This window comes from Eucyclogobius newberryi, unplaced genomic scaffold (genome assembly GCF_026437365.1).
Source record: "Eucyclogobius newberryi isolate DKJ021-1_F unplaced genomic scaffold, fEucNew1.0.hap1 SCAF_27, whole genome shotgun sequence".
NCBI classification, from domain to species: Eukaryota; Metazoa; Chordata; class Actinopteri; order Gobiiformes; family Gobiidae; genus Eucyclogobius; species Eucyclogobius newberryi.
Window position 1 is genome coordinate 789,376 of NW_027315912.1, and position 15,624 is coordinate 804,999.

Here is a 15,624-nt window from a genome sequence, read left to right on the forward strand (position 1 = left end):
GGGGAGGGGCCATCTCTATAAAACCACATGCTTTTGGCCCTGGGACATTCTGAAGCAGAAGCTCGGCCCAAACAGCATCAAACGGAGCCAAACGGAGCCAAACTGCACGCTGAAGGTAAGAACGGCCTCTAGAGCCTTTATCCCGAGTGTCGTCTGTTGTGGAAATGACTTGAATGAGGTTTTATGAATGAATTGTAAAATGACTTTTGTTTTACAAGTGCTTCAGGAAAAAAGTAGTTTTATTATTGTCAGTGAAAATAATCCTAAAAATGTGTTTCAGAAATATGATGCAAGCTGAAAAGTATGATACATGTCATAAAATGTCATCATAAAAATAGACTTTAATAGACTTATAATTACAAAACATAGAGTATGGACAAAATAAATAAAGGACAAAAACTGCAAATGAGGTGTGAGACACAATGAATGATACATCTGTTTCTTTTTGTCACTTTTAGTGTAAAAAGGACGAGTCAGAAATAAAAAATGTAGAATAGAGACCTGACCCTGACCCTAACCCTGACCCTAACCCTGACCCTAACGCTAATGTTTGTCTTTTTATCATTGATAGAAATTCATCCAAATCCTTAAGTGTGTAAAGTATGTGTCAAACACACGTCATGAGTCCATCAACCACAAACTGTCAAAATGCAGACGTTTTGAATCAGTAGTTCAGGCAGTTCAAAGGTCAAAGGTCAGCCTGTTTTCCCTGCAGCCTCTGACTGAGGGTGGAAACTGAGCCTGACGTCTGCAGCACACATGTGACACACACAGACACACAGACACACACTCACACACACAGACACAGACACACACACACAGACACACACACACACACACAGACACACACACACAGACACACACACACACACACACTCACACACACACACACACACACACACTCACACACACACACAGACACACACACACTCACACACACACACACAGACACACAGACACACACACACACACACAGACACACACACACACACACACTCACACACACACACACACTCACACACACACACAGACACACACACACTCACACACACACACACAGACACACACACACACACACAGACACACACCATGACTCAATCACACTTACCTCTGAAATACACCCAGGAGACAAACACTACATGTTCCAGCCCAGAGAGTGTGTACACACAGTACACACAGTACAGTACACACAGTACACACAGTACACACAGTACACACAGTACAGTACACACAGTACACACAGTACACACAGTACACACAGTACAGTACACACAGTACACACAGTACAGTACACACAGTACAGTACACACAGTACACACAGTACAGTACACACAGTACACACAGTACACACAGTACAGTACACACAGTACACACAGTACAGTACACACAGTACACACAGTACACACAGTACACACAGTACAGTACACACAGTACACACAGTACAGTACACACAGTACACACAGTACAGTACACACAGTACACACAGTACAGTACACACAGTACACACAGTACAGTACACACAGTACAGTACACACAGTACACACAGTACACACAGTACACACAGTACACACAGTACACACAGTACAGTACACACAGTACACACAGTACACACAGTACTTATTATTAAGTTATGTGCAGTTTAGTCAGTGGTGTGAGAGGTGAAGCCGGGTGTTACTGACAGTGTTTGAATAATAAAATACACAATAACCCTCTTTATATATTATAGAATATAGTGTCACCTTTTCCACTGACATGTCTTTATCTTAAATGAAGACATATCATTTCAATCTAAATGATGAGATCGAAGACTTCCCTGTGTGGTCAGACGGTCCATATATCTGACCCACAGTGCTGCGGACACGCCCGGGACAGGCCCATGCCTCCTGTGTACGTCCAGTATCATCCCAATCATCCCAATGAAATATAACGTCCACCAATAAACAATTTGACCAACTAAGATGCAAACGACCAAAGACCTCAGCGTTGGGCCAGTTTATGCATCACGTTTAGTCTAAATGCCACCGACGCAGACGGGCCACGGCTTCAACAAGTCTTGTGTGGTCTCCCACTCTTCGGGGGTCCAGATGGCGTCCAGGAGCTTGTATTTAAAGACTATGTCATGTTAACGTTTACTGCGTCTTCATCTGTACAAACCAGAAACTGGACTGTGGCGGCCTAATGTTATGACTGGGGCCGGTCAGTGTGGAGGGGGGCGGTCAGTGTGGGGGGGGGCAGTCAGTGCGGAGGGGCCGGTCAGTGTGGGGGGGTGGTCAGTGTGGGGGGGCGGTCAGTGCGGAGGGGCCGGTCGTTCATATTATTTACTTTGCATTGTTCCAAATCTCATCACAATTCATGTAAACGTGGCAGCTTTGAGTATCTTATAGTTTATAAGATACACAAGATGATGAACGGTCACTCAGACAGACAGATGCTGACCAATAGAAGGAGGAGTGGGCGTGTCCACGTGTGGTTCCACACTACATTACATACATTTACTTTCACATAGACTTTCAGGAAGTATTTCATAATAAAAGTTTGAAAGGTGAAACTGCAGAAAGTTTAGACTGTTTTTGGAGGGTCATTAGTGTCTTTAAAGTCTATGGGACAAATGAGTGCGAAAATGTCCTTCCAGTGAAGGTCAATTCTCTCCTCGCTGTATAGAAAGTGTTATGTACACCTGCAATATCACTACACTAAGAATGAACACAAAGTAGTTAGGAATAATAAAATAATCATAAAGTTGGAGCGGTCGCATTGAACTGACACTTCTGCTTTAGCAAGAGGAACAGCCAATCACCTGCTCCGCTAGTACTCTGACCTCTTTGCGTAAAAATATACATAATATATAGTTCATGTAGACTCTTTAAGTGCAAGGTCACCAAAATATCGGTATTAGCATTTATTAAACGTAGGTGCCAAAGAACTAAAATGAAAGTGATGTTACATGTGGGCGGAGCCATACCACATATTGGTTTATCAGTAGAAAAAAGGGACAGACAAGTCTTTCCCGCCCAATGTTTGCAACAGATTTGATGTTTTCTGAATGTATTTTCTGCGTTCTCTCTTCTGTTATTCATAGTAGTTTCACAGCGTTGAATACAAAAATGATTGGTATCGGTATCGGATTGATATATTGCGATATTTGCCATAGTATTCCTTGGGGCACGTCCTTTCCTCACAGCTCATTGGTCTCTTTTTCCGCAGCATGTTTGCATTGTGCATTTGCCTGTTGCTGACCACTGCTGTCCACGGCTCCCTGATGGACGCGCAGACGGACTTTGGCTTCAAGGTCTTCTCTGGACTGTCCCAGGACCGATCCAACCAGAGCCTGGTCTTCTCCCCGTTTGGAGTGACCGCTGTGATGTCCTTGGCTCAGCTCGGCGCCGCCGGACACACATATAAAGCTCTGACCGCTGCCATGGGCTTCTCTCTGCGAGGTACACACCAGCAAGCCAAAGGGCTTTGTTCAAAGTGACCACAGTGTCCTGTGGTCACTTATCTGTCCTGTGGTCACTTATCTTTCCTGTGGTCACTTATCCGTCCTGTGGTCACTTATCCGTCCTGTGGTCACTTATCCGTCCTGTGGTCACTTATCCGTCCTGTGGTCACTTATCTTTCCTGTGGTCACTTATCTGTCCTGTGGTCACTTATCTGTCCTGTGGTCACTTATCTTTCCTGTGGTCACTTATCTGTCCTGTGGTCACTTATCCGTCCTGTGGTCACTTATCTGTCCTGTGGTCACTTATCTTTCCTGTGGTCACTTATCTTTCCTGTGGTCACTTATCCGTCCTGTGGTCACTTATCCGTCCTGTGGTCACTTATCTGTCCTGTGGTCACTTATCTGTCCTGTGGTCACTTATCCGTCCTGTGGTCACTTATCCATCAGACCAGAAGTGAAAACACCAAAACAAACCTCCATTTGTTATATATTCTTCTGGTTTCAGCATGAATCAGTGAAGGTCGTGATTAAGACACTTTAAACTGTGTCTGTCTGTCCACTTTGACCGTACAATGCATGATGAAAGACCATTTATCTTGACTAGGACAAATTCAGACCCTTTCTGTAGAAGTAAAAGTAAAAGTACTCTCTCTGACACGACTGAAGTGAGACTAATGCCATATGTACTTTATGAAGCGTTGAGTGTGGTGCTTTTGAAATCTGGACAAATGGAAATGCTGATGTTGTTGGTCCAGAGCGAGGGATGTCCCGGCAGCAGCGGCTCCTCCAGAAGGACTTGTCCAGTGAGGAGGCGGTGGACATTGCTACTGGAGTCCTGGTGGAGAGGACGCTGTCCATGGAGAAGGGCTACAGACACGCTCTGGCCAAAGCCTTCCTCACACAGCCTCACCAGCTGGACTTCAGCCGGCCCGAGCAGGCGGTCAGCATCATCAACGCCTGGGTCTCAGACAGCACCAGAGGTACGGCCGCTCTCAGCTCCTGAAAGGTTCCACAGTGCACCTTTAAGGCTAGACCCTGCAGGTGATCGTCTCCTGTAGTTTACTTAGAAATTAAGACAAAATATATTACGTGATTATATATATTATGTTATATTATATATTATGTGATGTTTACATAAGGAGAAGAACTTTATGTTTTTTGTATTTTTATTGTACATATTTGGGAGATATAAACCTCAGAATGCTTCATGTTGTTGACCTCAGATACACATATTTACAGAGAAGGTTTGGGATTTCCTATAAACTAGACTTGAGAGTGTGATAAATGGAGCGTGTCACTGTGGGAGGAGCATGTGTCACTGTGGGAGGAGCCTGTCTCTGTGGGAGGAGCGTGTCTCTGTGGGAGGAGCGTGTCTCTGTGGGAGGAGCACGTGTCACTGTGGGAGGAGCGTGTCTCTGTGGGAGGAGCGTGTCTCTGTGGGAGGAGCATGTGTCTCTGTGGGAGGAGCGTGTCTCTGTGGGAGGAGCGTGTCTCTGTGGGAGGAGCCTGTCTCTGTGGGAGGAGCCTGTCTCTGTGGGAGGAGCGTGTCTCTGTGGGAGGAGCGTGTCTCTGTGGGAGGAGCATGTGTCTCTGTGGGAGGAGCGTGTCTCTGTGGGAGGAGCCTGTCACTGTGGGAGGAGCGTGTCACTGTGGGAGGAGCGTGTCTCTGTGGGAGGAGCGTGTCTCTGTGGGAGGAGCATGTGTCTCTGTGGGAGGAGCATGTGTCTCTGTGGGAGGAGCGTGTCTCTGTGGGAGGAGCATGTGTCTCTGTGGGAGGAGCGTGTCACTGTGGGAGGAGCGTGTCACTGTGGGAGGAGCATGTCTCTGTGGGAGGAGCATGTGTCTCTGTGGGAGGAGCGTGTCACTGTGGGAGGAGCATGTGTCTCTGTGGGAGGAGCCTGTCACTGTGGGAGGAGCGTGTCTCTGTGGGAGGAGCCTGTCTCTGTGGGAGGAGCGTGTCTCTGTGGGAGGAGCATGTGTCTCTGTGGGAGGAGCGTGTCTCTGTGGGAGGAGCATGTGTCTCTGTGGGAGGAGCATGTGTCTCTGTGGGAGGAGCGTGTCTCTGTGGGAGGAGCGTGTCTCTGTGGGAGGAGCGTGTCACTGTGGGAGGAGCATGTGTCTCTGTGGGAGGAGCGTGTGTCTCTGTGGGAGGAGCATGTGTCTCTGTGGGAGGAGCGTGTCACTGTGGGAGGAGCATGTGTCTCTGTGGGAGGAGCATGTGTCTCTGTGGGAGGAGCGTGTCTCTGTGGGAGGAGCGTGTCTCTGTGGGAGGAGCGTGTCACTGTGGGAGGAGCATGTGTCTCTGTGGGAGGAGCGTGTCTCTGTGGGAGGAGCGTGTCTCTGTGGGAGGAGCATGTGTCTCTGTGGGAGGAGCGTGTCTCTGTGGGAGGAGCGTGTCTCTGTGGGAGGAGCGTGTCTCTGTGGGAGGAGCGTGTCTCTGTGGGAGGAGCATGTGTCTCTGTGGGAGGAGCCTGTCTCTGTGGGAGGAGCCTGTCTCTGTGGGAGGAGCGTGTCTCTGTGGGAGGAGCGTGTCACTGTGGGAGGAGCATGTGTCTCTGTGGGAGGAGCATGTGTCTCTGTGGGAGGAGCCTGGCTCTGTGGGAGGAGCATGTCTCTGTGGGAGGAGCGTGTGTCTGTGGGAGGAGCATGTGCTCTGTGGGAGGAGCATGTGTCTCTGTGGGAGGAGCCTGTCTCTGTGGGAGGAGCCTGTCTCTGTGGGAGGAGCGTGTGTCTCTGTGGGAGGAGCGTGTGTCTCTGTGGGAGGAGCGTGTGTCTCTGTGGGAGGAGCATGTGTCTCTGTGGGAGGAGCATGTGTCTCTGTGGGAGGAGCGTGTCACTGTGGGAGGAGCATGTGTCTCTGTGGGAGGAGCCTGTCTCTGTGGGAGGAGCGTGTCTCTGTGGGAGGAGCCTGTCTCTGTGGGAGGAGCATGTCTCTGTGGGAGGAGCATGTGTCTCTGTGGGAGGAGCGTGTCTCTGTGGGAGGAGCGTGTCTCTGTGGGAGGAGCCTGTCTCTGTGGGAGGAGCCTGTCTCTGTGGGAGGAGCGTGTCTCTGTGGGAGGAGCGTGTCTCTGTGGGAGGAGCATGTGTCTCTGTGGGAGGAGCGTGTCTCTGTGGGAGGAGCATGTGTCTCTGTGGGAGGAGCGTGTCTCTGTGGGAGGAGCATGTGTCTCTGTGGGAGGAGCATGTGTCTCTGTGGGAGGAGCGTGTCTCTGTGGGAGGAGCGTGTCTCTGTGGGAGGAGCGTGTCACTGTGGGAGGAGCATGTGTCTCTGTGGGAGGAGCGTGTGTCTCTGTGGGAGGAGCATGTGTCTCTGTGGGAGGAGCGTGTCACTGTGGGAGGAGCATGTGTCTCTGTGGGAGGAGCATGTGTCTCTGTGGGAGGAGCGTGTCTCTGTGGGAGGAGCGTGTCTCTGTGGGAGGAGCATGTGTCTCTGTGGGAGGAGCATGTGTCTCTGTGGGAGGAGCGTGTCACTGTGGGAGGAGCATGTGTCTCTGTGGGAGGAGCCTGTCTCTGTGGGAGGAGCGTGTCTCTGTGGGAGGAGCCTGTCTCTGTGGGAGGAGTATGTGTCTCTGTGGGAGGAGCATGTGTCACTGTGGGAGGAGCATGTGTCACTGTGGGAGGAGCATGTGTCACTGTGGGAGGAGCATGTGTCACTGTGGGAGGAGCATGTGTGACTGTGGGAGGAGCATGTCTTAGAGAAATCTGTGGATCAAGTGGATTCAAAAGGACAAGAAAACATCTGACCAAAATAAATAAATAGTTTTCCAGGTCTGAAATATTTGTACTGTATATACTACGATATACTTGAAAATGTTCTTCAGATTGTATTTAATTACATACAAGTTTGTGAATTTGAGCAGTTCTTGCCAGTTAGAAATAAAGTTATCATTAGATTGAAATCATTGGATGGAATAGATATAATATAATGTTGGATTGGAACACTTTTCAGGCTGAAATCCCAAAGGTTCTCACACTTTTGCTTGACGCTGTACTTCAGGATGGTCACAATAAATCTGCTGATGTCAGATGGATTTCATATTTGCGATTACATTAGTACAAGTGCACGTTCTCACAGTGCAGTGTGTGTGTCGTGCAGGAGCCATCGGGGACTTCCTGGCTGACGGCGCTCTGACGGAGGAGACGCGGCTGGTGCTGCTCAACGCGCTGCACTTCCATGGGCTGTGGAAGGTCCCGTTTGACCCGCGGCTCACCCAGGAGAGGATGTTCCACTGCGCCAATGGGACCAGCACCCCGGTCCACATGATGAGGCTCACGGAGCGCTTCCACTACGGTGAATACACACACTATATGTACTTCCATTGAGTCCATGAGGGCAGGGATAATACTCAACTACTTTTATTCATTCGTTTTGGTCAAATCCTCTTTTAACCCTGTTCTCACACTGCACTGGTCTGATAAAGCCTGTGTCTGGTTGCACAGGGGAGTTTGTGACCGCCGATGGAGTGGACTACGACGTGATCGAAGTGCCGTACGAGGGCGACTCGCTCAGCATGTTCCTGGTCTCTCCATTTGAACCTGACGTGCCTCTGAATGTTCTTAACACTGAGCTGAGCGCCAACACCCTGAGGAGGTGGAGGGAGGGGCTGAGGAGGCTCAAGAAACAACTGGCAATGCCCAGGTAGGACTGGCAATGCTGGTCAGGGGCCAGTGGCCAAACGCAATGAGGTAACTGTGTTCTTTTATGCAAACAGGTTCACTCTAATGTCTGATTTGAACATGAAGAAGGTGCTCACGGACATGGGATTGGGAAACATGTTCAACCTGGCGACGTCTGACTTTACACGCATCAGCAGTACGTTTTTTTCCTCCATCAGAAAAACAAACTGAATAATGTACACCTTTTATATGACCTAGAACAGTGATTTTGACCTGGTCTGGGTGGGCTCTTGTTTAAAACACATTATGGTGCCTGTGGAGCGCCAAGAGCACACGCGACATGAGGAGTGCCCTGGACTGTCGTCTGCCGCACACGCAGACTATAGACTAGAGCTGTGTTGTTATAGGTTACAGAGCAGTGGCAGGTCAGGTCACAGCGCAGTCTGCAGCGGGCGGGAACTCACACTTGGCTTTATACATTTTGGCAACTCAGCACCATAAGACTCATCAAGCTTTGGAGGCCTTTTAAATTTAACAAATTAAACCTTTAGTCACTTGACTCGTGCACTTTGATCCACAGAGAGAATAAGCATCTGGTGTTTAGTGCGCACAGAGCAGCCACGTTACATACAGTTTATACACACTGTAACAACCTGCTGCGCAGAGGCTTTACCTGCCGCACAGAGGCTTTACCTGCCACAGAGGCTTTACCTGCCACAGAGGCTTTACCTGCCGCACAGAGGCTTTACCTGCCACAGAGGCTTTACCTGATGCAGAGGCTTTACCTGCCGCAGAGGCTTTACCTGATGCAGAGGCTTTATCTGCCACAGAGGCTTTACCTGCCACAGAGGCTTTACCTGCCGCACAGAGGCTTTATCTGCCACAGAGGCTTTACCTGCCACAGAGGCTTTACCTGATGCAGAGGCTTTACCTGCCACAGAGGCTTTACCTGCCGCACAGAGGCTTTATCTGCCACAGAGGCTTTACCTGCCACAGAGGCTTTACCTGCCGCACAGAGGCTTTATCTGCCACAGAGGCTTTACCTGCCACAGAGGCTTTACCTGATGCAGAGGCTTTACCTGCCGCAGAGGCTTTACCTGCCACAGAGGCTTTACCTGATGCAGAGGCTTTACCTGCCACAGAGGCTTTACCTGCCGCACAGAGGCTTTATCTGCCACAGAGGCTTTACCTGCCACAGAGGCTTTACCTGCCGCACAGAGGCTTTACCTGCCACAGAGGCTTTACCTGCCGCAGAGGCTTTACCTGATGCAGAGGCTTTACCTGCCGCACAGAGGCTTTACCTGCCACAGAGGCTTTACCTGCCGCACAGAGGCTTTACCTGCCACAGAGGCTTTACCTGCCGCAGAGGCTTTACCTGATGCAGAGGCTTTACCTGCCGCACAGAGGCTTTACCTGCCACAGAGGCTTTACCTGCCGCAGAGGCTTTACCTGATGCAGAGGCTTTACCTGCCGCACAGAGGCTTTACCTGCCGCAGAGGCTTTACCTGCCGCAGAGGCTTTACCTGATGCAGAGGCTTTACCTGCCGCAGAGGCTTTACCTGCCACAGAGGCTTTACCTGCCGCAGAGGCTTTACCTGCCACAGAGGCTTTACCTGCCGCACAGAGGCTTTACCTGCCACAGAGGCTTTACCTGCCACAGAGGCTTTACCTGATGCAGAGGCTTTACCTGCCACAGAGGCTTTACCTGATGCAGAGGCTTCACCTGATGCAGAGGCTTTACCTGATGCAGAAACTCCATATTTGTTTATTACTATGAACTATACCATTTATTTTAAAAATGATTAAATATGCTTTTTAATTGTTTATGGAATGTACAAAAGATTTACAAATTCCTCGATTAATGGAAGAAAGAATCAACAGATGACTTGATTTCTAAAATAACCGATAGCTGCAGCCCCAGGCTGGTGTGTTCACACTGGGACAAGTTTCCCAAAAGAGTGAAAAAACGAGCCAAGAAGCAGACAGCACACAGTTTTCCCATTTTGACCCTTTAACGTCTGGTTTAGCCCGAGCTTAAATCAACAGTCCTGTTTGTAGGGTTTCGCTCTAGTTCAGACCAGGTCAGATCATGTGGAGGTGTTTGAGAGAAGAGTGGGAAGAGGACGTTTTAAGTTTTTTTTTTATTTGGTGGTTTAAATATGATAAATTAATTTAAAGGTGTTGTATCTTTAAACGTTTATTATTAAAGTTATTGAGTTTTGTAAACATTTCTTATTTTTCCAGTTTATTTCAAGGGATATTTCTAATGCTCCATTTCTTTCTTTCAGCTGATGAGAGACTTTGTGTGTCCAAGATTCTGCAAAAGGTCACATTGGAAGTTAATGAACATGGCACCAAGGGAGCAGCAGCTTCAGGTGAGCCACCAAAAACACCCTGCAAGTTGTATTATTAGTTATTAAAGTAGGAGAAACTTTAGGTGGAATGTTGTAAAAAAAAACAGACATATTTCCTGTGGAATGTTGGTACAGAGGCAGTGGAAATGCAGAGAAGGCTGATGGTTCTGCTGCTGCTATTCATTACATCTATACATTTAAGGGAATGGCTTGAGAGATGATTGGATGTAATATGCTGAGTGTGACTGGAAATGGGCTGATGAGACGAACTTAGTGACACCACATGGGCCTAATTGTACTGTACATAAGCTGTGTCCTCTGCCTCCAGCTGCAGTGATGTTTTCTCGGATGGCTGTGGAGGAGATCACTCTGGACAGACCCTTTCTCTTCCTGGTCCAACACAAACACACAGGTCTGATGTTTTACAATTGTTCTCTGACTTGGACAAACATTATTTATCCTGGAAAAACTTGGCTCAATATAATTCAAGAGAAAAGTAAGTAGCAAATAGAATAGTAACATAATAGTAATTATTGAGTTTTGGTGTTCATTTGTTCATTTGCCTGTGTTTTTGTGTATCCCATAGTTTGTATAATGCTCAAAGTACTTCTACCACACACTCCATATGCTAACTGTAAAGCCAGGTAGACCCACTCTCAGCCAATTTAGCCACAATTCAACTGGTTCACTTTGGAGCGGATTAGGACGGTCTGAAAGTGTCTCCACTGTCTTAAGTACGTAGGTGCGAGAGACTGGACTGAACACAAAAAATATTTCCCTCCAAACGCTGCCTTGATCTTTTGATTAACTGCTTAATATTTAAAGAAGTGTTTAAAGCCGGTCAAGACATGGTTATAGTGACTTAGTTGTTGGTACTGGCGTGTGAAAACGTGCGTGTATGAGTGCTGGTTGAGGTCAGGTGTATGCGTGCTGGTTGGGGTCAGGTGTATGCGTGCTGGTTGGGGTCAGGTGTATGAGTGCTGGTTGAGGTCAGGTGTATGCGTCCTGGTTGGGGTCAGGTGTATGAGTGCTGGTTGGGGTCAGGTGTATGCGTGCTGGTTGAGGTCAGGTGTATGTGTGCTGGTTGGGGTCAGGTGTATGCGTGCTGGTTGGGGTCAGGTGTATGCGTGCTGGTTGGGGTCAGGTGTATGAGTGCTGGTTGAGGTCAGGTGTATGCGTCCTGGTTGGGGTCAGGTGTATGAGTGCTGGTTGGGGTCAGGTGTATGCGTGCTGGTTGAGGTCAGGTGTATGTGTGCTGGTTGGGGTCAGGTGTATGCGTGCTGGTTGGGGTCAGGTGTATGAGTGCTGGTTAAGGTCAGGTGTATGAGTGCTGGTTGGGGTCAGGTGTATGCGTCCTGGTTGGGGTCAGGTGTATGAGTGCTGGTTGGGGTCAGGTGTATGCGTGCTGGTTGGGGTCAGGTGTATGCGTCCTGGTTGGGGTCAGGTGTATGCGTCCTGGTTGGGGTCAGGTGTATGAGTGCTGGTTGAGGTCAGGTGTATGTGTGCTGGTTGGGGTCAGGTGTATGAGTGCTGGTTGAGGTCAGGTGTATGCGTCCTGGTTGGGGTCAGGTGTATGCGTGCTGGTTGGGGTCAGGTGTATGAGTGCTGGTTGGGGTCAGGTGTATGCGTGCTGGTTGGGGTCAGGTGTATGCGTGCTGGTTGGGGTCAGGTGTATGCGTCCTGGTTGGGGTCAGGTGTATGCGTCCTGGTTGGGGTCAGGTGTATGCGTCCTGGTTGGGGTCAGGTGTATGAGTGCTGGTTGAGGTCAGGTGTATGCGTCCTGGTTGGGGTCAGGTGTATGCGTGCTGGTTGGGGTCAGGTGTATGAGTGCTGGTTGGGGTCAGGTGTATGCGTGCTGGTTGGGGTCAGGTGTATGCGTGCTGGTTGGGGTCAGGTGTATGCGTCCTGGTTGGGGTCAGGTGTATGAGTGCTGGTTGGGGTCAGGTGTATGCGTGCTGGTTGGGGTCAGGTGTATGCGTGCTGGTTGGGGTCAGGTGTATGCGTCCTGGTTGGGGTCAGGTGTATGCGTCCTGGTTGGGGTCAGGTGTATGCGTCCTGGTTGGGGTCAGGTGTATGCGTCCTGGTTGGGGTCAGGTGTATGAGTGCTGGTTGGGGTCAGGTGTATGCGTCCTGGTTGGGGTCAGGTGTATGCGTCCTGGTTGGGGTCAGGTGTATGCGTCCTGGTTGGGGTCAGGTGTATGCGTCCTGGTTGGGGTCAGGTGTATGAGTGCTGGTTGGGGTCAGGTGTATGCGTCCTGGTTGGGGTCAGGTGTATGCGTGCTGGTTGGGGTCAGGTGTATGCGTGCTGGTTGGGGTCAGGTGTATGCGTGCTGGTTGGGGTCAGGTGTATGAGTGCTGGTTGAGGTCAGGTGTATGCGTGCTGGTTGGGGTCAGGTGTATGCGTGCTGGTTGGGGTCAGGTGTATGCGTGCTGGTTGGGGTCAGGTGTATGCGTCCTGGTTGGGGTCAGGTGTATGCGTGCTGGTTGGGGTCAGGTGTATGCGTGCTGGTTGGGGTCAGGTGTATGCGTGCTGGTTGGGGTCAGGTGTATGCGTGCTGGTTGGGGTCAGGTGTATGCGTGCTGGTTGGGGTCAGGTGTATGAGTGCTGGTTGAGGTCAGGTGTATGCGTGCTGGTTGGGGTCAGGTGTATGCGTCCTGGTTGGGGTCAGGTGTATGAGTGCTGGTTGAGGTCAGGTGTATGCGTGCTGGTTGGGGTCAGGTGTATGAGTGCTGGTTGAGGTCAGGTGTATGCGTGCTGGTTGGGGTCAGGTGTATGAGTGCTGGTTGAGGTCAGGTGTATGCGTGCTGGTTGGGGTCAGGTGTATGCGTCCTGGTTGGGGTCAGGTGTATGCGTGCTGGTTGGGGTCAGGTGTATGAGTGCTGGTTGAGGTCAGGTGTATGCGTGCTGGTTGGGGTCAGGTGTATGCGTCCTGGTTGGGGTCAGGTGTATGCGTGCTGGTTGGGGTCAGGTGTATGCGTGCTGGTTGGGGTCAGGTGTATGCGTGCTGGTTGGGGTCAGGTGTATGCGTGCTGGTTGGGGTCAGGTGTATGCGTGCTGGTTGGGGTCAGGTGTATGAGTGCTGGTTGAGGTCAGGTGTATGCGTGCTGGTTGGGGTCAGGTGTATGCGTCCTGGTTGGGGTCAGGTGTATGAGTGCTGGTTGAGGTCAGGTGTATGAGTGCTGGTTGAGGTCAGGTGTATGTGTGCTGGTTGGGGTCAGGTGTATGAGTGCTGGTTGAGGTCAGGTGTATGCGTGCTGGTTGGGGTCAGGTGTATGCGTGCTGGTTGGGGTCAGGTGTATGCGTCCTGGTTGGGGTCAGGTGTATGTGTGCTGGTTGGGGTCAGGTGTATGCGTGCTGGTTGGGGTCAGGTGTATGCGTGCTGGTTGGGGTCAGGTGTATGCGTGCTGGTTGGGGTCAGGTGTATGCGTGCTGGTTGGGGTCAGGTGTATGCGTGCTGGTTGGGGTCAGGTGTATGCGTCCTGGTTGGGGTCAGGTGTATGTGTGCTGGTTGGGGTCAGGTGTATGAGTGCTGGTTGAGGTCAGGTGTATGCGTGCTGGTTGGGGTCAGGTGTATGTGTGCTGGTTGGGGTCAGGTGTATGTGTGCTGGTTGGGGTCAGGTGTATGAGTGCTGGTTGAGGTCAGGTGTATGCGTGCTGGTTGGGGTCAGGTGTATGCGTCCTGGTTGGGGTCAGGTGTATGTGTGCTGGTTGGGGTCAGGTGTATGAGTGCTGGTTGAGGTCAGGTGTATGCGTGCTGGTTGGGGTCAGGTGTATGTGTGCTGGTTGGGGTCAGGTGTATGAGTGCTGGTTGAGGTCAGGTGTATGCGTGCTGGTTGGGGTCAGGTGTATGCGTGCTGGTTGGGTGCCTGACTGAACTCTCTCTTTGTGTCCACAGGAGCTGTTCTTTTTATGGGCCAGTTCAACCAGCCACAGCCCTGACATGGCCCAGTTTGAAGTTCTTCAGCCCTGAACTTCTCAAACAAGGAGGGACTTGGCTTTGTTAGAAGTAAAATGATAGTCTGCTTGCTGCACAAAACACACGGGTATAATATTTTAGATAAATAAGAGAATTTATTTTACACTTTGTTTAACTTTTGTGATGATGTTCAAGCACCTTTTCTTATTCAATCCGACTGGTTGTATCTGGTATTTTCTACACGGATATTTTTTTGTACAGTTTGTATATTTGTGGTATTTATTTTGCATTAAAATATTTTTGTAATAAAAATGTATTCATTTAAAAAGTGTGTTTCATTCCATTGGTCAGCAAAGTGTATATCTTCATAATGATTTGGTGAGACTCTAAAATAAAATTGTCCTGTGATCTGATTTTCAGCAAATCAAAAACAATTATTGCCATCCTACTTCCGAGTGAAATTGACAGACTTCAGAATCAGAATTAGAATTAGAAAGGGGTTTATTTCCATTGTCTGTGAATAGCATACAATAATGAAGAATAATAGTAGCAAAATATATCAAAAAGGGCATGCAAAAGTTTAGAATTTACAAATAAAATAGACTTTGGTGTGAATAAATAGACAATTTACAGTTGGTCCGAATAGTCCGAACATGAGCAGTGTAATGAAAGGTTATTGGTTTGAATAACTGTTAAAGTGGCAGGTGTTATGAAGTGTTCATGAGTCCAATGGCAGAGGGAAAGAAACTTGTTGTGGCGGGAGGTTCTGTTGAGGCTCAAATAGTCCGTGTCCAGGATGAGAAGGGTCGGCTGTGATCCGACCTGTTCGTCCCAGAGTCCTGCAGACGTACAGGTCCTGCAGAGATGGAAGTCTCAGCAGAGGGCACAATACGCTGTAGTCTTGGTTTGTCCCTGGCAATGACTCCATCGTACTACACAGTGATGGAGGAGGTGAGGATGGACTCAATGATGGCCGTGTAGAACTGCACCATCATTTGCGCTGGAAGCTTGGCTTTCCTCAGCTGCCACAGGAAGTACATACTCTGCTGGGCCTTCTCCACTGACGATCATCTCCACTGTCTTCTGGGCGTTGAACTCCAGGTTGTAACCGCTACACCCGGACACCAGCCGGTCCACCTCCTGCAGACGGACTCATCCCCGTCCAAGATGAGCCTGATGAGGGTGGTGTCGTCTGCAAACTTGGTCTCAAACCTTGAGTAAAAGGTCCAGTCCAACCTTTCCTTTCAGTCACCGAATCACATTGTATATATTTTTATGTGTTTAGTTTATTTTCAAT

The 15,624-nt window shown here is 49.6% G+C and overlaps 1 protein-coding gene across 1 annotated transcript; it reads left to right on the forward strand.

Moving 5' to 3' along the window:
• Positions 1–83: 83 nt before the first annotated feature.
• Positions 84–14,584, forward strand: serpine1 (serpin peptidase inhibitor, clade E (nexin, plasminogen activator inhibitor type 1), member 1). Its single transcript, XM_072459757.1, has 9 exons — positions 84–115; positions 3,205–3,437; positions 4,195–4,419; positions 7,536–7,730; positions 7,880–8,078; positions 8,152–8,252; positions 10,345–10,431; positions 10,739–10,822; positions 14,307–14,584. The coding sequence occupies exons 2-9, from the start codon at positions 3,206–3,208 to the stop codon at positions 14,348–14,350; spliced, it is 1,167 nt and encodes a 388-aa protein (XP_072315858.1). The 5' UTR covers positions 84–115; position 3,205; the 3' UTR covers positions 14,351–14,584.
• Positions 14,585–15,624: the final 1,040 nt, after the last annotated feature.